The 22,110-nt window shown below is 44.6% G+C and overlaps 1 protein-coding gene across 25 annotated transcripts in view; it reads right to left on the bottom strand.

The window, feature by feature from the left end:
* The window catches only part of NRCAM (neuronal cell adhesion molecule), a 731,897-nt gene that overhangs the window by 191,212 nt on the left and 518,575 nt on the right, over positions 1–22,110 (bottom strand). For 23 of the 25 annotated variants that reach the window (XM_069627974.1, XM_069627975.1, XM_069627972.1 and 20 more), the window contains 2 exons: positions 13,475–13,645; positions 11,473–11,529 (listed from right to left, as the gene is read on the bottom strand). In XM_069627974.1, coding sequence (XP_069484075.1) covers positions 11,473–11,529; positions 13,475–13,645 — 228 coding nt within the window. The remainder of the gene's footprint in view (positions 1–11,472; positions 11,530–13,474; positions 13,646–22,110) is intronic. The other 2 variants (XM_069627967.1, XM_069627970.1) reach the window with 1 other exon arrangement.

Here is a 22,110-nt window from a genome sequence, read left to right as displayed (position 1 = left end):
AGTCCCTTGTGTTAGAAAGCAAGTGGCCCGAGGTTAAACAGGCCTCGTTGTTTTATCGGGGCCTTAGAGATGAGTTAAAGGATGCTTTGTCTGGAGTAGTTGAACGCCCTCCTACTTGTGAAGGTCTGATTGATTTGGTTATTCAATTGGACTTCCGTTTGAGTGAAAGGAAGGCAGAGAGACGTCATGGTCAGAGTGATGTAAAGTCTATACTTAGAGTAGATAGACCTAAAATAGAGAGTAAACCCAAAGGGAATAATTCATCTCCAAGAATCAGAGGCCCGTTAACAGTGGAGGAAAAGACTAGGAGGAGAGATAATAATCTTTGTTTATACTGTGGAAGAGGTGGGCACTTTTTAGGAAACTGTCCTTACACTCCCAAGAAGACTTCTTCCTCAGCAATCAAGGTACAACAGATCGCTAATACGGTGCAGACAGCGGTCCCTCATATAACCATAAATGTATCCTTATTTTTTGATTTGGAGTGTAAGGGAAATGGTCCTGTAATGATTGACTCGGGTGCGACTGGGAATTTCATGGATTGGGGTCTGGCCAAATCGTTGGGAATTCCAATTATTCTGAAGGAGGTTGTAGAGCAGGCTAGGGCTGTTGATGGTACATGTTTATCTTCTGGTCCTATTACTCATAGAACTGGTTCTTTAACTTTGGAGTTATCAGGAGGTCACAAAGAGATAATTTCGTTTGAGTTAATTGATGCCCCTTTGTTAAAGATTATCTTGGGCATGCCTTGGCTTACTCTCCATAATCCCCTAATTGATTGGAGTGCTAGGACAATTGACATGCAATCCGATTTTTGTAAAGAGAATTGCTTTTCAGGAAGTCTCTTAGAGGAAGAGGTAAAACAAAGTAATTCCGTGTCTAGTTTTCTGGCTGAGACTGGAATTGGAGGTCATGATGTGGGAGCTGTAGTGGGTCAACTTCCCCAGTGTTATAAAGATTTCTGGGATGTATTTGATGAGAAAGTGGCAGGAGAATTACCACCCCATAGATCCTTTGATTGTAAAATTGAACTGGAGCCAGGAACAATTTTGCCTAGTAGTAGGGTATATGCTCTTACTGAGAAAGAGAATGATTATTTAAAAGAATATTTGTCAGAAAATTTGGCCAAAGGATTTATTCGTCATTCTAAGTCACCTGCGGCCTCTCCTTTATTTTTTGTACCAAAACCGGACGGCTCGCTTAGAACTTGCATAGATTATCGAGCAGTTAACAAAGTCACTATTAAGAACCGGTATCCTCTTCCTCTCATCTCAGAAATGCTTAATCAAATACAAGGAGCAAATATTTTCTCAAAATTAGATCTGAGAGGAGCTTACCATCTTGTACGTGTGCAGGAAGGGGACGAATGGAAGACAGCGTTTAAGACCAGATTTGGGCTGTTTGAATATCAGGTTATGCCATTCGGTCTATGTAATGCTCCAGCGGCTTTCCAATTTTTCATTGATGAGGTTTTTAGAGAATACTTGGATATTTTTGTTGTCGTTTATATCGATGATATTTTGATTTTCTCTTCTGACCTAGATCAACATCAGAAACATGTGCGCTTGGTGTTACAAAAGTTGCGAGAAAATCATTTGTTTGCCAAATTGGAAAAAAGTCAATTCCATACCGATTTTAGAAATGAATCCTAAAAAAGTGCAAGCCGTTCTTGAATGGCCCCCTCCTACTAAGGTTAAGGAAATACAAAGTTTCTTAGGATTTGCCAATTTTTATAGGAGATTTATAGAAGGTTTTTCTCGGCTGGTTGCTCCTATAACGAGGCTTTTGAAAAAAGGAGTGAAATTTGACTGGGACCTTGAAGCAGAAAAGGCTTTTCAAGAGTTAAAACAAAGATTTACTTCTAGTCCAATTCTAATTCATCCAGATCTTTCCAAACCTTTTTTTTTGGAGGCGGACGCTTCAAATTTAGCGTTGGGGGCGGTGCTTTCTCAAAGGAATGAAACTACTGGTCAAATACATCCAGTTGCATTCTTTTCTAGAAAGTTTTCTGCTGCTGAAGTGAACTACACAATTGCTGATCGGGAACTGTTAGCAATAAAGTCCGCTTTTGAAGAATGGAGACATTTTCTTAAAGGAGCAAGACATACAGTAACGGTCCTTACTGATCATCGAAATTTATTGTTTTTAAAATCTGCAAGAACTTTGTCTCCACGCCAACTTCGTTGGTCTTTGTTCTTTGCAGATTATGATTTCATTGTGACTTTTAAACCCGGAAGTCAAAACAAAAAAAGCTGATGCGTTATCTCGCCAATTTCCTGGAAGTGAAGACAAAGAGATTATAGAACCAGAACCTATAATTGCTCCAGAACGTTTTTTGTTAGCTGGAGCCATTAAAGAAATTGATTTTTTGAATGAAGTTCGTCAGAATATGTCCTTGCAGAAGATGGAGGAGTGGGTGAGACTGGATCCAGCTAGAAAGTTGAAAGACAATCTTCCTTTTTTTGATAACAAGCTTTATGTACCTACTGATGAGTTGAGAGAAAAGGTTTTGAGAAATTGTCATGAATCCATTTTAGCAGGACATCCTGGGTTCAGAAAAACTCTGGAACTGGTTCGAAGGAATTTTTGGTGGGAAAAAATTCGCCAAGACACCTTGAATTTTGTTAAAACTTGTGTAGTCTGTGCAGTCTGTGCACAAGAGAAAAGTCAAGTTGGGAAGCCGCATGGGTTATTGGAGCCATTACCTGTTCCTCCTCGTCCTTGGCACACAATCTCTTTGGATTTCATAGTTGATCTCCCTCAAGATAAGGGTTGTACTACCATTCTTGTTGTGGTCGATCTTCTTACTAAAGAAGCACATTTTTTACCAATAGAGGGAGAGGTTACCGCGGAAAAACTGGCTCATAGTTTTTTGCAGGGTGTAGTTAGACTACATGGACTCCCAAGTCAAGTTATCTCTGACAGGGGATCTCAATTTATTTCAAACTTCTGGAGGGCCTTCTGTAAGAAACTTGGAGTGGAAGTTAGTTTGACTTCTGGGTATCATCCGGAAAGTAATGGACAAGTGGAGAGAGTAAATCAAGAATTGGAGAAGTTTTTAAGGTGTTATTTACAAGCTAGAGAGGAATGGGTGGATTTGGTGTGGTTGGCAGAATTCTCTTACAACAATTGTGGAAAAGATGCTACTTCTATGTCCCCTTTCTTGTTGGGTCGTGGGTTTCATCCTCGTTTTCTGAGTTTTGAGGTGTTGGAGGAAGATTCAGGGAATCCTAGAGTGGAAGATCGTTTGTTGATAATGAAAAATAACTTGGATAGAGCAAAAAAGGTTCTGGGAGAAAATAAGTTGAAATATAAGAGATATGCTGATTTGAGAAGAAAAACTGGACCTGAATATAAGGTGGGGGACTTAGTTTGGCTTTCTACCCGATACCTGAAAATTAAGGGTAAGAATAAGTTCAGTCCAAGATTTGTGGGCCCTTTTGAGGTAGAGAAAATCATCAACCCTGTGGCAGTACGATTGAAATTACCCAAGCAGTTGAAGGTACATCCTACTTTTCATGTTAGTCTTTTAAAACCAGTTTGTTCAGGAACTAGATTCAGAACACCACCTTCCCCTGTGATTTTGGAGGATTCATCTGAGGAATTTGTGGTTAAACAAATTTTGGATTCTAGGAAAGTGAGGGGAAGGTTGCAGTATTTGATTGATTGGGAGGGATATGGACCGGAGGAACGATCTTGGGAAGATTCAGTTGATGTACATGCCCCCCGTTTAGTGGCTAAGTTTCATGCTAAAAACCCACACAAGATAGGCCCAGAGACTGGGCATTAGGAGGGGGGTACTGTCAGGTTTCCTTCTCTTATTCAAGTTTCCTTTTTATTATTATCCTTTTCAGATTAGCTTTGTGTGGGTGGGAAGTTTTCCATTATAGTTGGTTAGGCCTTAACTTGTTGATTCAGAATCCTGGTTCTGACCCAAGGCAAGATGGAGCCTCACAGTGACAGCTCTGATTGGCTAGAAGACAATGCTGAACAACAATGAACATTCTAAACTGTCACTCTGTGCCTTTCATCATCAAAACCCCATCTGAGAGGACGTGTTCAGTGGCTGCTCCTGCTTTAGTATTAGGCCTGGTGGATTTTATCCTTCAGATCTCAGCAGTTGAGCGGCTACTTTCTTGGGGGTTCAGGAGAAGTCTTCAGCTGGCAGGAATTCGTTTTGAAGATAGGAAAAGCAGGAAATCTTTGTGAATTCGCTCAGGAGATAAGTGACTTTATTTCTACTGTAAATCTGTTCATCTTAATAACATTCTCCTTGAAAATTCGTTAAAAGTAGTGTTTCTACTAAAACTATTGAAATATCGGAGTGCGCTTGTGTTTCCAGTGCGGTGTTCCTTAGCGCGAGATTTTGACTGTCGCGTGCGTATTCAAGTGAGCGCGTGCTTTCTAGCGTGTGTATTCCGAGCGCGAGTAGAGGTTGGTCTCGTGCCATTTTAAACGCGCGTGTGTTTTATTGCGCGGGTGATCCTTTGCGCGAAAAGCTGTACGCTGCGTGAGAACTACAAAGTACGTGTGAAATACAAAGCGCGTGCGAAATACAAAGCGCGTGTGAAATACTAAGCGCGTGTGATTTTTAGCGCGGGTGTACAAAGCGCGTGTGAAATACTAAGCGCGTGTGAAATACAAAGCGCGTGTGATTTTTAGCGCGGGTGTACAAAGCGCGTGTGAAATACTAAGCGCGTATGAAATACTAAGCGCGTGTGAAATACAAAGCGCGTGTGATGTTTAGCGCGGGTGTACAAAGCGCGAGAATCTGTTCGTCGCGTGCCATGTGAGTGCGCGTGTGTTTTTTCCATCGCGAGTGATTTTGAGCGTGAGAATCACTTCGTTGCGTTTGAACTCAATAGCGCGGGTGTTCTTATTTCGCGTGTCTCGCAGGAGAACATTATTGCGCGTGTGGACTATTGCGCGTGTGAATTCTTGCGCGTGTGGACTATTGCGCGTGTGATTTTTTGCGCGTGTGGATTATTTTGATCGCGCGTCTTCATCCGTTTGCGCGTGTTCTTCAACCAGGAAGATTTCTATGTGAAGTTCATCGATAATTTTAATGGAAATAACCTGCGTGTGCAGTTAGCACGTGTTTCCTCTTTCTTCAAGGATTTAAAGACTCAAGAAAATTATAAATAGTTTGAAAAGTTTTGAAATGTCAAGAAAGAACATTTTAAAGACAATCTAATTGAACTACCAGTGCATGTTGGAAAAAAGACAAACAAAGAACTAAGACTTCCAGTTTTGCCTAATGTAAGAAGTTGCTGGGAATTTCAAATATCGCAAGTAAGAGAGATTTTCAGCTTCTTAACCGCTTCTCTAAGAAATTTCAAGAGAAGAACCAGGTAGGATTCTCAATTATTAGTTAAGGATTAATGTCTTCCCATTCATAAGGTTAAGTAAGTGAATTAAGGAAGTGTATATGTTATTCTTTATCCTCTGCAGGTTCAGCACTGATTAGCCTTGACGCAGTCTGCCTGGTGTTGTTTTGTTGTCCCATTCCCCCTTTCCCTTTGGGGTGTAGTTTACAGAGCTGTATTGAAAACTAGTTCTGGGAAATACATCTCAGGGGGATTGTCGGGGGTTCAGCAGCTTCCGCGGATACAGGACCTCTCAGCCTGACAGAAGCGGCATGGGGCTTGGGTTCTGGAAAATGACCCCTAGATCCTTGGACGCGTATAAGGTCTGAGGAGTGGACGCGGTTGGGACGTTAATTCTGTTCAGTGTTATGACAGTTTTTCATATTGTTACAGGTTTTTATTTTGTTAGTGGTTTTCAGGTACTGCGACGTGGGAAGTGGTGGGAAATAAAGCAGTTATTCACACCAATCAGATCAGTGCAGCAATTGTGGAGGAGAATGTTAGCAAGAGATGATGGCTGATTTGGGATTGGTCACCCTGAATGTGCGGCGTCTCAATTTTCTCCAGAGCTGAGTTCCATACTGCAGAGGTAATTGGAAATGAAAACCTTGATTGGTTTCCCATGCCGTTAAAAAGGGGGCGGTTACATTGCTGTTAACAATATCCATACAGAGTCCCCAGTGGCAGATATTTAATTCTCAAGGGTCACATGGGGTGGGGAGGGCAGGTCTTCATGCTGGCGTCTTCTTATGTGCCTAGTGATCATTACCTCAAGGGGCTTTTGGGAGAGCTGGGAGGGCCCTGGGAGGGATATGTTTTAATAGGAGGAGACTTCAATTGTGTGATGGACCTGAATATGGGTAAAACACTACCCCCCATCGGCAAATGATAATAGATGTGGACAAGAGCTATCTATGCTTCTCCGGGAACTGTAATGGTGGCACTTTTTCCATCAGGACAATAGAGGTTATACTCATTTTTCAGCAGTTCATGGGGTTACTCCAGGATTGATATGATTATGGTTTCTTCAAATGTGGTCTCAAGGGTACTCTCGGTAGATACAGGCCTGCAGTACCTTTCAGATCACACACCGGTGAATGTCTGGGTACAGATAGATAGGCCTAGTGGATATAAGAGACAAGGGTGGTGCTTAAACAATTTGGTCTTGAGGATTGTATCAATAAGGGCTCATAAGGAGAAATATATCTGTACATTTTTTAAAGTGGGGGCTTTGGATTGGAGGATTATTTGGGTAGCAGGTAAAGCTGTGTTTAGGGGGTAATTCATAAGGAAAATTGTGGTTTTTATGGAGGTAAGGAGACTTATGCCAATGCCACTTCAACAAGTGATCGAGGAGGCAGAACGAATGCACAAACATAATGGCTCTCTGAAGGCACTTAGGGCAATGACGAAAGCTTGTACTCAATTGGAGGCTCACAAGGCGGACCAATTGGCACAAAAGATCCTACAGGCCAAACAGTCTTATTATATAAAAGCTAACAAGGCAAATTGATTTTTAGCGGCCAAATTACATAAACAGTGGAAGATCAAATGTTCTTAGATAGTCCCCTGATCCTGGCTGAAGTTGTTGTGGCTATTGATGCGCTACCTCAGAATAAAACTCCGGGACCGGATGGTTTTGGGAATGGTTATTACAAGATATTTAAATCATGGTTAGATCAACGTATAATGAAATTATTTAATGACATTCAAGCAAAAGTGGTGGTTTCACGAGCTATGGGTATCTCGACAACAACACTAGTGCTTAAACCTGGTAAAGACCCAGTGGAATGTGAAAGTTATCGCATTCTAGCTTCTAGATTGATGTTGATCTTATCCAAATTAATGAACTCAGATGAAACTGGTTTTATAAAGGAATGGAATACGCAAGATAAAATCAGGAGGACTGTTAACTTAATTTAATGAGGGAAGGGAATAAGACAGAACCTGACAGTTCTCGCATTGGACGCTTGTAGGGCATACGCTGGAAGCATTTGGGTTGGGGCCCACTTTTATAACAATGATCTTGGCAAACTTCCAGATTCCGGTTACGAGAATTAATATGAATGGAATGCTATGGGCCAGGATTAATATATTGATATACTTGTCAGGGATGTCTGCTCTCCCCTTTGGTCTTTGCAATGGGAATGGAGCCTGTTGGCCTCTAGGGTTAGAAGGGATAATAGAATTGTGGGGGTGATGATTAAGGGGCAACAACATAAGATTGCTCTTTATGCTGAAGATATTTTGTTGTTTCCGGGGGATACGGGGAAATCCTTCCTAAACTGAAATCAATGAAAATCAGGAACAGGTTGAAAAATGATGTAGGGAAATAGCCTATAGTCTGTGAACGGGTGGGGGGAGAAAATCTAGGGGCGGAATTGACAGCATTTTACAAGGAGCAATACCAGACCAACATCGCTCCTCTTTGGAAGATTTTCCGAAATGAGAAGCCGCCATTTTATTTAATATCGATGCAAGCGATTATCTCGATCATCTCGCGGGAATCTGAAAAAGAAAAGTGGTTAAAAAAAACATTTGGGGGGGAAAGGGATGGCTTCTCATTAGGGTAGAGGTGGGGTGAGGGGAAGGACCATATGTGACGTTGGAGAGTTAAGAGTGGGCCTGGGAGCTCATCCGTTGCAAGACGCTTTCGTCTGGTCGAGTGAATGTCACAGGAATCTCACAGGATTAGCGCGGTAATGTCGCAACATGCAACACATCGCCCAAAACATTGGGAGAGCTACAGGTTTTAGAGCCCTCGTCTACATCATGTGACCTGATGCCAGAATGCCCAGTGTTGGGAGGGAAGCATGGATTTAAACATGTAAAAGGATATTTATTTAATAAATGTTTGTCAACTCTGGCATTGAGCCATCATGTAGCTTAGGGAAGTCCCGGAAGGGATTCTAGAGTGTTTTCTTACCTTTTGCGGAAGTGCTTAGTTCTAAACAGGTGCAAAGCTTTATGGGTAATGGGGGACTGAGAGGAGCAGGGGGACACGTGGTGAGTGGCAGTGGGCATTGGGAAGACTTTTACGGAAGTCAATCGTTTTCCTGTTACCGTGGCACACGATGCATTACCGCGGGAATGCGCATGCTGCATTTTTGCAGGGAGGTTTACCAGATGTTATTCTTGCAGGAATAGGACGCTGCATTAATGTACAGATGGATTGTTCGCGTGATAATTTATCGCAGGAATAAAAGGAGGGGGAATGAAAGGGGGCAAGAAGGAATGACTTATGGGTCTCTAGGCCTTGGCCAGAGTCCGTTTGCTAAACTCGTGCAATATGCACAGTGGCCAGTAGGCCATGAGAAACATATGGCCTAATTACTACAACCCGGACTAGATCTGGTTACTTCCGAAAGAGGGGGTTATGGTCCATAGGCAACGGCACGCCATCTTTCTGAGACGTAGAAAGAGACGGTTGGATCTAGTTAGCCACTACGGAGGGGGGTCGTCATGGCCAGCAATCGTCCCTCGTTTTTAATATTTGGCGAAACACGTACGGGGGCCATGAATAAGATACAATAAAACTAAAACCCTTGACATGCAGAGAACACCTTTAGTTATGACAAGAGTTAAGGCAATCAGATTTAGCGCAACGAAACCCTTCAAATTCAGCAGGCGTGGAATGGCCTGAGAACTAGGTTCACATTTCACATGGCCTGAGAACTAGGTTCACATTTCACATAAGCCTGAGATCTATGTTCACATTTCACATGGCCTGAGATCTAGGTTCACATTTCACATGGCCTGAGATCTATGTTCACATTTCACATGGCCTGAGATCTATGTTCACATTTCACATGGCCCGAGATCTAGGTTCACATTTCACATGGACTGAGATCTAGGTTCACCTTTCACATGGCCCGAGATCTAGGTTCACATTTCACATGGCCTGAGAACTAGGTTCACATTTCACATGGCCTGAGAACTAGGTTCACATTTCACATGGCCTGAGAACTAGGTTCACATTTCACATGGACTGAGTACTAGGTTCACATTTCACATGGACTGAGTACTAGGTTCACATTTCACATGGACTGAGTACTAGGTTCACATTTCACATGGCCTGAGAACTAGGTTCACATTTCACATGGCCTGAGATCTAGGTTCACATTTCACATGGCCTGAGATCTAGGTTCACATTTCTCATGGACTGAGTACTAGGTTCACATTTCACATGGCCTGAGAACTAGGTTCACATGGCCTGAGATCTAGGTTCACCTTTCACATGGCCTGAGATCTATGTTCACATTTCACATGGCCCGAGATCTAGGTTCACATTTCACATGGCCTGAGATCTATGTTCACATTTCACATGGCCCGAGATCTAGGTTCACATTTCACATGGACTGAGTACTAGGTTCACCTTTCACATGGCCTGAGATCTAGGTTCACATTTCACATGGACTGAGATCTAGGTTAACATGGCCTGAGATCTAGGTTCACATTTCACATGGACTGAGTACTAGGTTCACCTTTCACATGGCCTGAGAACTAGGTTCACATGGCCTGAGATCTAGGTTCACATTTCACATGGACTGAGTACTAGGTTCACCTTTCACATGGCCTGAGAACTAGGTTCACATGGCCTGAGATCTATGTTCACATTTCACATGGACTGAGTACTAGGTTCACCTTTCACATGGCCTGAGAACTAGGTTCACATGGCCTGAGATCTATGTTCACATTTCACATGGCCCGAGATCTAGGTTCACATGGCCTGAGATCTAGGTTCACATTTCACATGGCCCGAGATCTAGGTTCACATTTCACATGGCCTGAGATCTAGGTTCACCTTTCACATGGCCTGAGATCTAGGCTCACATTTCACCTGGCCTGAGATCTAGGCTCACATTTCACATGGCCTGAGATCTAGGTTCACATTTCACATGGCCCGAGATCTAGGTTCACATGGCCTGAGATCTAGGTTCACATTTCACATGGCCCGAGATCTAGGTTCACATTTCACATGGACTGAGTACTAGGTTCACATTTCACATGGCCTGAGATCTAGGTTCACCTTTCACATGGCCTGAGATCTAGGTTCACATTTCACATGGACTGAGTACTAGGTTCACATTTCACATGGCCTGAGATCTATGTTCACATTTCACATGGCCTGAGATCTAGGTTCACCTTTCACATGGCCTGAGATCTAGGCTCACATTTCACATGGACTGAGTACTAGGTTCACATTTCACATGGCCTGAGATCTATGTTCACATTTCACATGGCCTGAGATCTAGGTTCACCTTTCACATGGCCTGAGATCTAGGTTCACATTTCACATGGACTGAGTACTAGGTTCACATTTCACATGGCCCGAGATCTAGGTTCACCTGGCCTGAGATCTAGGCTCACATTTTACATGGCCTGAGATCTAGGTTCACATTTCACATGGCCTGAGATATATGTTCACATTTCACATGGCCTGAGATCTAGGTTCACCTGTCACATGGCCTGAGATCTATGTTCACCTTTCACATGGCCTGAGATCTAGGCTCACATTTCACCTGGCCTGAGATCTATTTTTATAACTCTACTATTAGTCGCATCTATATAGTTCAGCTAAAGAAAAAGCATTAAACTTCATCAACCCCATTCCACAGGGACTGCCCAATTACCATTTCTGTAATCGGAAGAAACTCATTTTAAACAAAAATATGATCTACAAACCATGACCTTGGTCCTGAATGGTCAGTGGATAGCTACCCACAACCTTTGGCTCGCCAGATGTTTTGAACTACAACTCCCATGTCCCTAGCCAGTATAGTCACGGGCAAGTGATCAAGGGAATTGTAGTCCAAAAGATCTTGATAGCCAAAGGTTGTAGATTCTGCTTAGGCCCACAGGGCCCTAATGACATGCTTCACACCTCAAAGTTAAAATTCTGTTCAATACATTAGCAGCCATTTTCTATTCTTGCATGGATCAGAGCTGGCCAACAAGCCTAATAGTGCATATATGGATGATGACTGAAGTAGAAAGAGTAGAGTGTTACTTCAGAAGGATGTTAGGTAGCCATGGGAGTGGGATGAAGTTAGTACTCTATACTATAGTGTTAGAAGGAATGTCGTTAGAGGTCACGGCAACTCACCACCAAAAAACTCAGTGCCACTCAAATTAGCTGCAAAGGTTTCATTCAATGAATCCACTGAAAGAAACAGAACATCGTAAGGATTGTGCAAAAGGCAAAGCAGTGGAGAGCATTCAGCAGCCTGAGCTGGCAATGACACGGGACATGGAAGCATTCAGGCTGGCAGCGAACACGCCATTCTACTAGTCCGTTACTACTTCACGCTGCTCGCATCTATTTCCCTACCATTATATGCCGGGGAGACCCCCACAACTCCCCCATGCTCCCCTGAATGTTTTATAAACCTAACGCCCACACATATACTTGCATTTAGAAATTCGACATTTTCGGATTCGACATTGTTACCTTCGCACTGATGACTGGTCTTGGTTAAGTTTGTCATTACAGTAATTTATTATGAAATGTCATCGTTTAGTTTACTGCGATTTACTGAAATGCGCCCCCCCCCGTCATGGTCAGTAATGGCGGCTACCGAGTACAAACATGGCAGCCACCATTACAATGAAGCCCTGTGGATCCCGCCAATTCTTTTGTAGCTGTAAATAACAGGTGATAATCCAAAGAGATTCAATCCTCCCGGCCTGCAACAAAATCAGACGCGGGCAGAGACGCTAACGGTTTCCCCGCATGGAGTGGGGCAACGCGCAGGTCGGATTTCCCGCTCCATGCCCCACTCCATCGGTCTGCAACCTTTGGCTCTCCAGATATTTTGGACCAAAACCCCCATGAGCCAGCACAGCCACTGGTCTGGGATCTTGGGGGTTGCAGTTGAGAACATCTGGAAAGACGCTGTTTGCAGACCCCTAATCTAGGGATTACAGCCCAATTTACGCCAGGACAGGACCAAAGCTATATGTGATCTGTACCATTGAAGCTTCACCTTCATCCTCCTCGCTCCCCAATATCATTTATCTTTTCACCTTGCACACAACTGCTATCCTGCACCCACACATTTTGCACCCCAAAATCGACCCCTCATTCACACTCCATGTGAGGCACGATGGCGTGCACTAAATGGAGTTTCACTTCCATTCCATAAACTGTTAAAACAAGCAGAACCCACTAGATGCTTTCTTCGTGTTCTCTCCTCTGTGACGCTGTTCTAGTGAAACATGTATCATATGCCGTTGCTAGGTTACAATTCATGATGGCGGAATTACTCTTACCATTTCACCACAATGCCTTGCAGTGGCAGACACGTAAGGTACTTTTCTGCCCTGTTTACCATATTATCAATACAAACATACATTCTATTACCCCTAGTTCCACTGTAGTCCTTGAAGAAGGGCAAGGGTTTCTGAAACCCTCATTTGGATATAATATATTGGCATGCCTCTCTTAACCTTAGCAGACAGGAGTCAAAGTTTGAAAATAGCACAATGCTATATATTGGTGAATTTCCTTAAATTGAATTCTGGAATGTCCCCATGACTTCTAGACAATAATTTAGGGAAGCAGAACTAGTTATTTTATGATGCCCGCATAGGCGTTAAACATATACTTAGTGTTAACTCAAACACCTGTCTTTCCACCTGTGGTAGGCTGAGCAGGTTGCGTGTTAGCCAAAATAATTTCCTCTAGACCAGGGTTGTCCAACTTTGGGCCTTGAGGCCCAGAATCCTGAAGGGTTTTTGGGATATCCCTCATTAATATTCATGAGAAAAAATGTGCATGCATTTAGAATCATTGTATGCAAACGTGACTCATGAATATCAATGAGGGGTATCCTGAAAACCAGGCACCCTCGAGACCTGGAGTTGGACAACCCTGCTCTAGACGCTATGTCATATCTCTGAAATCATATCGCAATATAGCAAAATTATAAAGACATAATAGCATTCATGTTGGTTTCCCCGCGCGGATTGCATCTTTAGAAGCCAGATATGGAAAGCAAATCTGTCATCAGTTTCTGCAGTCACTATCAATACACTTGTACATTACCAACATTACAGTGAGCTGGGTGAGGAGGGCAGACAGAGACAGCCAGACGGGCAATACCTACTTGACAAAACCTTCACAGCAATGGGCTGCTTCTGCTGTATGGTCTGAGTGTGGTTAAATCTTGCAAAGCAAATGTAGTCTTCGCGGCTATCCCCAGGCTGGACGTTGGAAAAATAGAGGTCCCCATTTAGGCCCTGGGAAACTCTCTCATTTTGAGGTAATCTCTGGAAAGCTAAACGAGAAAAAACAAAACGTGTTTCAACAGACACATATGTACATAGAACATCTGCATTCAAAATAACCTCTGCACTGCGTCTGTAGCAGGGGTCTGCAAAGTCTGACTTTTGAGAGGTTTTGGGCAACAAGTCCTCAGCTGGCTCCCTCCTATGGAATAGCCTCCCCCTGCCCCTGACCTCTCACACCCAATCGGCCTGTCCACCCTCAGCACTTGCATTGGCACACCCTCTGCCCTGGAGGCTCGCACTTATACCTAATGTGGCTCTGGTCGTGTAGCGCTCAACAACCCAAGCACTTGATCTGTGGCTCACCCACAAGCTCGGACTCCCCAGCACTTACCTCCTGTGCACTCTACCTTGCTGCACTTGCACGCTCTGAATACTCACAAGCCATCCTTGCCTAATAATAAAGTGCTGGAGCCCATGAGTGCTCCCAATCCTTCTTAACTTTCCTGAACACAGGGATGCCCATAAGTGCCTGTGTCTCCAAAGCTATTACCTGGGGGTGGCTGGATGACAAACGTGAGATTAGTTTTTAAGTGTGCGTACCAAACACTGGGCAAATGACAGGAAAGAAACACGCATCTACAAAATGTCCCCTAGGCAAATACAACATGACTGTGACGAGGACCCATTTCATTATGAAGGTGGAATGGGGTCAAATGAAAAGAGAGCAGACATGCTGAGGTGTGAGCACACATGCAGGGGCCAGGAGTGAGGGGTTCAGTGGGAGAGGGCACAGAAAAGGCAGAGGAGGGAGGCCGAGGAGAGCAGGCGCCAAGGAGGAGCAGAAAAGGACTGGGGGCAAATGCTGGTTGGACAGCTTCAGCCAACTACCAGGATTAAGGGCCTGCATTCTGAGGATCCTATGCAGCTGAAGGGCTCTCAGAGCTGCCTACCACCTACCAGCGCATTAAGTGACTGTATTCTGAGGATCATGAGCAGCTGATGGGCTCTCAGAGCTGCAGGCAACTACCAGCATTAAGTGCGTGCATTCTGAGGATCCTGAGCAGCCGAATGACTCTCAGAGATGCAGGCAACTACCAGCATTAAGTGACTGTATTCTGAGGATCATGGGCAGCTGATGGGCTCTCAGAGCTGCCTACCACCTACCAGGAGTAAGTGCCTGCATTCTGAGGATCGTGAGCAGCTGAAGGACTCTCAGAGCTGCAGGCAACTACCAGCATTACCTCCCCGCAACATGATGATCGTGAGCAGCCTAAGGTCTCTCAGAGCTGCAGCCAACTATCAGAGTAAGTGCCTGCATTCTGAGCAGCTGAAAGATCCTCGGAGCTGCGAACAACTACCAGCAGTAAGTGTCTGCGATCTGAGGATCATGAGCAAAAGAAGGTCTCTCAGAGCTGCAGGCAACTACCAGCAGTAAGTGCCTAAATTCTGAGGGTCCTGAGCAGCCAAAGGAGTGTCAGAGCTGCAGTAAACAACCAGCAATAAGTGCCTGCATTCTGAGGACCCTGAGCAGCCGAATGACTCTTAGAGCTGCAGGCAACTACCAGCATTAAGTGTCTTTATTCAGAGGATCATGAGCAGCTGAAGGGCTCTCAGAGCTGCCTACCACCTACCAGGAGTAAGTGCCTGCATTCTGAGGATCGTGAGCAGCTGAAGGACTCTCAGAGCTGCAGGCAACTACAAGCATTAAGTGCCTGCATTCTGAGGGGCCTGAGCAGCTGAAGGGCTCTCAGAGCTGCCTACCACCTACCAGGAATAAGTGCCTGCATTCTGAGGATCGTGAGCAGCTGAAGGACTCTCAGAGCTGCAGGCAACTACAAGCATTAAGTGCCTGCATTCTGAGGGGCCTGAGCAGCTGAAGGGCTCTCAGAGCTGCCTACCACCTACCAGGATTAGGTGCCTGCATTCTGAGGACCCTGAGCAGCCGAAGGACTCTCAGAGCAGGCCCAAATCAGAGTAAGTGCCTGCATTCTGAGAAGCTGAAAGATCCTCGGAGCTGTGAACAACTACCAGCAGTAAGTGGCTGCGATCTGAGGGCATGAGCAGCAGAAGGACTCTCAGAGCTGCAGGCAACTACCAGCAGTAAGTGTCTGAATTCTGAGGGTCCTGAGCAGCCAAAGGAGTGTCAGAGCTGCAGTAAACTACCAGCAGTAAGTGCCTGCATTCTGAGGATCATGAGCAGCTGAAGGACTCTCAGAGCTGCAGGCAACTACCAGCAGTAAGTGCCTGCATTCTGAGGACCCTCAGCAGCCGAATGACTTTCAGATATGCAGGCAACTACCAGCATTAAGTGTCTCTATTCAGAGGATCGTGAGCAGCTGAAGGACTCTCAGAGCTGCAGGCAACTACCAGCATTAACTGCTTGCATTCTGAGGATCCTGAACAGCTAATGGACTCTCAGAGCTGCAGGCAACTACCAGGAGTAAGTGGCTGCGTTCTGAGGATTCTGAGCAGCTGAACGATCCTTGGAGCAGCGGCCATTGCCAGCAGTAAGTGCCTGCATTCTGATAGCCCTGAGCAGCTGAGATTTAGCTAGTGATCCACACTAGGTACTGACACAGCTTACCTGCCTAACACTGAGGGCTATGAGGGCCACTAATGTCCTCCTTGCAAGTTATATAATGATGGGTAGGGCATCATCCTTTATAGTCTGTGGCTCAAGGGCATTGCACTCAATAAGGGTAAAATGTTTTGTTTAAAATGGGGATAAAAAGGCAAACTATTGGAACAATAGGAAATAATCCTTATCCATACAAGTCATTAGCACCTGGGACGGAAAGTGGAATTTCTGCAGGCCAATCAGGAAGAAGGGCTTCTTAATAGCTTGTATGCACTGGTTCCTCTAGGTAACAGGAATCAATTTCCACTCCAGATCTTTTCTGCCCCAGTCATGCTGCCTCCTCCCTCCTGACCTTCGTACCCCTTCACACCACCACGCTACTTCGACAGGGCACGCTGCTCCTGCCACCAGTTCCCGTTCCTGATCCTTGGCCACCAAGCTTCTCCACCGCCACACTGCTGGCCCCTCTGCTCCACTCCAGCCTTTGCAGTATTTTCCGCTGCCCCACTCCCACTCAGTGTCCAGCTGTGGCACACTTTAGAAATCCCTACTGCTCTACATCACCAGCACACCACAGAAATCCAAAATGGATTAACACCCACCGAGTTTTTCCATTCCCCCCACAACTTTGGTCCCTCTGCAGGGCACCCCAGACTCACAAGTCAAGTGCTATTATCCAGCGCTACGAAGCAATACAGATATTGTTGTCTTATAGCACCCACTCCGCTTTGCTCAGGATTGTAAGGTCCCGTGCTGCCCACATGTTCACAACTGTGACATTGGGTCTGTGTCCAGAAATATGTAGCCAAGAATGCCCCCGTCTGATTCTGTCCCTTCAGCCAGGGCAACCCTTTTACAATGTTTGGTGGTTTTTGAGGGCATCATCAAGCAGGACACAGACAACAGATTCAGAGTTCAAAATAAAAAACTTTATTAACTTCAATGTTAGGATGGTAAAAGATCTAACTTGCCCGATGCTAAGGTGTGATTTCCCTCCTTGAACAAAACTAAGGGACGTCTGAGTCAACGAGTTCAACTTAAAAATCTGCCTGTGTCCAAAACCTATCCTTGCCCTCACAACTCAATTAACAAATGTATAGGGACGCCAAAGTCAAAATAAACAGTGTTCAACGTAAAGTTCTCAGCTTCTTCCAGCTCACAGCTTACTTTCAGCTCCCTTCCCCAAGCGTAAAACAGTTCCACAAAGTAACTCAGTGTTACCGCCTCTGGACTCATGGTAATATGCTTTCAATCAATATTTGGGGTACCCTTCCCCAAGCTTCACACACAATAGTTCAAACACAAAGGAACCTTGACACTCTGTTTTCATTCCAGCAAAATGTCTCAAATCTCAAGGGTTCGCTTCCCCAAGGGTTAATTTTGTTGAGCACCACAATTCAAAAAGGAAAGTATCTTTGCCTTCTTAATTTTAATTTCCACAGTTCCATTATTTCTGCTTGCAAAGCTTTCTTTTGGTAGCTTTCACACAAGATGGTATTAATGTTCCTTCCTGTTATTTAAATTTTAAAGTTCCATTGTGAACAAGTTTCAACACCTTTGTTTTGTTTTTTACTTTGAAGTTGCATTCACTCCAGAGCTCCACATACATTAATTAAAGTGTTCTTTAGGGTTATATTCTTTTATTAGAGTATTTTTGGAAGTTGTATTCTTTTCGAAACTCAACATATAGAGAATTGCTTATTGTTGATATTCCATTCTCTTTTGGATTTACAATGTTTTAGTTTTCATTGTTTATAAAGTTTTGGTTCCATTCTGTGTTTAATAATTACAGAGTTTATTTGTAGTTCCATTTTGCTTTATCCATTGTTTAATCCAATGTTGTCTCGGGAGGATAGCTCAGGGGCAACACGCTCGCCTTGGAAGCAAGACGACATGGAGCAACACAGGTTCGATCCACGGGTCCGTGCTTAGAAACCCATGGATATTAAGCATGTTATAAATAACCAATTACAATTACAATATTCGTTACTTTCATTTGAATTGACTTGCCTGGTGTTTGGATACCTTTGACAAATGTTTTTCTTGACACACGCAACCACATACGCAACCACTCTGATAAAATGTGTTCTTAATAGTTTGGTAATTGACAAATAACGGAGACTTTCGAAAATGTTCTCTGTTGAGACAGACGATGACACTGATATAAAATAATCCTAATTAACAGACTTCACACGCTCGTGCACTGGATTTCACTTTCATTAGAAACTCACCAGTCGGTTTGCGAGTTCGGGCTGCAGCGCAGATCACACAGCCATCACAGGATATGTGTCAGGGCTCCAACTCCTACCCCTCAGACACTCTGGTGTTGCTCCTACAACAATGGGGAACGAGCACCTCAAGCAGAAAGGAAGGGGACAGCCTTCCTGCCCGGCTCCTCTCAGCTTGCTCAGTCGGATCTGGGGATTTACAGCTTTCATGCTACGCTTCCATAAACCACATTTCTCTGTGGTTCCCAGCATCTCAGTGTCCTGCCTCCATTTGGCTCCTCTCTGCTTCTGCTGGACTCCTTGCTGCTTCTGCTCTTTCTCCTTGCACACCTTCTCTCTTCTTCCTTTATACACCTACAGCCCTCCAATAGGGTACAGGTGTGCTTCAATTAAGTTTTCCTGATCCTGGTTATGGGGACATGCCTGACCTTCACAGCTTCTAACAGGCACCTTGTTCATCCCAGAGTGTTAAAAGAGCATTGTTTTCATTGCTCTTGGTTGCCTCTTCTTCGTCTCAGTACTGTCAAATGTAAATTGGAGAGAAATAAGTGGAACTGGCTTATAACAGTCCATGAAAATGGGGGCAGAGTTGGGTTTATCATGACTACGGAAAGGGGGTTACCATGTCTCGCCCGAGGGCACCCCACTTTCAGTCCCCAAGGACCCTCCACCCAGGTGATCCTCCCTCACTTCTCCACCCCCAGGGTCAGGATCCAAGAGCGATGGCCTTTCCCTGGCCACCTGCATAGAGGATCCAAGGGGTTTAGGAGTGAGAATATCCTCAGGTTTCTCACAGGTTGCCACTGCCAACCTAGACTGGGGAGGATAGCTCATGGGCAATGTGCTCACCTCGGAAGCAAGACGACGCACAGCAAGAGAGGTTCGAACCCCAAGTCCGCGCTTAGAAACCTCTGGGTATTAAGCGCATTATAAATAACCAAATATAATTTATTATTATAATAATTATAACCTACCAACTAAATTGCGTGCTATGGAGCAATCTGCACTACCCCAAGGGAGCAGCAGGATGCTGATTTACACAGCAAGAATGAGTGAAAGATGGTGTGATGAGTAGCAAAGCAAAGAGGGATAAGGAGAGAGGGAAAGAGAAGCTAAAATGATGGTGTGCCCAGAAGTACAGACAGCGAAGAGCACGATGCAGTGCGCAAGGGAGAAGAACCACCACTGAAAGCTGTTCATGAGAAGTACAGAAGCCAATATGTCAGCAGCTGTGTCCAGTAGAAGACTAAGGGTCTAGAGAAATGTCCACCAGGACGTCCTGACTTCAAGTACAAGTTCAGAGACAGCAGACGCTGTTTACCAGTCGTAGGACATCTCAAGCAGTTTTACCTCAGTTGTTTGTAGCACAAGTTAAGGGACTACCAGGCCTTGAGGGCTGGATCCACGTATAATTTTTAGGACACCCCTCATTAATATTCATGAGATACATTTGCATACAATGATTCTAAATGTATGCCGATTTTTGCTCACAAATATTAATGAGGGATATCCTGAAAACCCGTCAGGATTCCGGCCCTCGTGGCCTAGAGTTGGACAACCCTGTGTCAAAAGGACATTATGGTTGCTGCATAAAACAACAACAACAATAACAAAAAACATTTGCCAGTTATGGTTCCCAAAGCCACCACAACTCACTGACTGTTAGGCACTACTCAGGACATCTCGCGCCGTGCTCCTGGACATGGAAAGGTGTATCTCTTGAAAGTAATCTTTACAGGTCACTATGTCTTTGTTTTCAAAAGGCCCTCAAATCAAATTAAAAGGGAGCATAAAAAGGCTGGGATACTGCTGAGCTGCAATAGCGGGTGTATGTGATTTGGGATGGCATCATGAGCAGTGCATGGCAGTGGCTTTATAATGGCACCTTTGGAGCCATGGCTCATAAAGGAAGGGGGTTTTGTGCACTTAATCAAAGATGTGTCATTTGCCTCTTTTTCATGATACACGCTAACATCATGGTAGTGCCCAAGGGGCATGGCATGGTAACTTGCCCTGTGGCTACTTAGCCTGCGCAATGGCCGTTTGCAATGCCTGGGCATGCCAAGATTCCTAACGTGGCAATTGAGCATTGCCTGGGGCTACTTTGCCCAGGGTATGGTCTTCAATCATCTCTGGGGCACTCACTTCCCCTTTATAGGACAATTGTGCAAATCCTGCGGCCACGTCCAATGGTCAAGATGGGTCCATCAGCCTCCTCCAGCCCTGGAATCCTGGCATTTAGCTTTGAGTTGGGTCTGAGAGTTCATGCTGGGGTCGACCCGGGTTCGAGAGCAAGTTGAGAATGCAGACTTGGTTTGGGCCTGCAGGACCTGGCTCAAGACCCCTGGCCCGAATGTACATGCTTCCACTTCAAAGACGGCATTACTTTTTCATTTATTTGGGGGCAATCCTGCAGCCCTACCAGCCCCCCTCTCATACTTTCTAAGATGGGAGGGACCCCCAGAGAGCAGTTATAGGCCCATCGTTGGCAATTCTCAAGGCTGTATCATGGACCGCCACAATAATGACCACAATGGCAGCTGTTTTGAGGCCTCAGGCAAATGAGAAGGGTTTTACTTCAATGGGCCAATCAGCTTTACCTTAATGAGATTTGTAAATGTTGCTGGGTCGGCTGATCACAGTGGACAAGTCACATAAAGAACTATTCTCACAACTCCGAAAAAGTTAAACCTCTTACAGTGACTCCCAAAGGCTATGCTGATCCACTGCAGCCCGCCTACACTGGCTTCCATGTGCCAGTCAGTAGCGAGAGACGATCCAAGGTTGAATATGTACAAATTAGGATCCAAGCAAAGGCAGTTGACGAGGCACTCTTAAATGCCCCTGGAAAAATTGCGAAAGAAAAACCCAGTTTGTCCACTCCACAAGTGGGAGAAAGTTCCAGCCATTGCTAGGACTAGTCATGGAGACAGAGCAACAGCCACCCACAGAAACATTAGCAAGAATTTGAGATAGGACATCACAAGGAGGCGATCCGGAGGATGTTATCTTTCGGCGGGAGGAACTAAAGAGACTGAGTGTTGGGGTGGAAAGTAAACATTGAAGAACTATAAAAGTTGATCCTTGAACTGGTGAAGTTATTGACAAAAGACTGTTCTGACATTTTTATGCTAGGTTTTTTGTGATCCCAAGACGTAGCTCTTGAATTTGGGGAAGAACTAAATGGACAAGGAGAGTCCAGCCTACACCCACAGCAATGTATTGTTTCCATATAGTAATGGATAAAGAACAGGAATAAAATGCCTTTAATACACAACCCGGGCTGGCCTGATTTGTTGATTAAAGCCCATGACATGACAATATATTTATTTGAATTTGTTTTTATTCAAGACATAGTACTTTGATATTAAACACATACATAATGACGTGCCGCAGTGCGAGTATTCTGGCAAGTGGGTGCTTGCCAATACAATGTGTACAGTGGACAACAAGCAGGAAGATATTAGGGATGCGGTAAGACGCAAACTAGGGTCAGTACATTAAGAGTGGTGACCAGGGAGGAGTGCCAAAATATATATGTACACATTGATGGAAAGAGGTGGAACATATAGGTGTAAGGGCACCTTCATGGATTTGGAAATGGAGTCTAAGTGCCACCTGGAATGCACAAATGATGGTGGTGCTTTTGATAACAGGAGGAAAGGAGTTCTAGTGAAGGGACAAGATTGAGAATTAGCCAAAGCAA

This window comes from Ambystoma mexicanum, chromosome 12, assembly GCF_040938575.1.
Source record: "Ambystoma mexicanum isolate Mex_15411 chromosome 12, UKY_AmexF1_1, whole genome shotgun sequence".
Lineage (NCBI taxonomy): Eukaryota > Metazoa > Chordata > Amphibia > Caudata > Ambystomatidae > Ambystoma > Ambystoma mexicanum.
The sequence above is the reverse complement of the archived record's forward strand: the minus strand, read 5'-3'. Positions and strand labels throughout refer to the sequence as shown.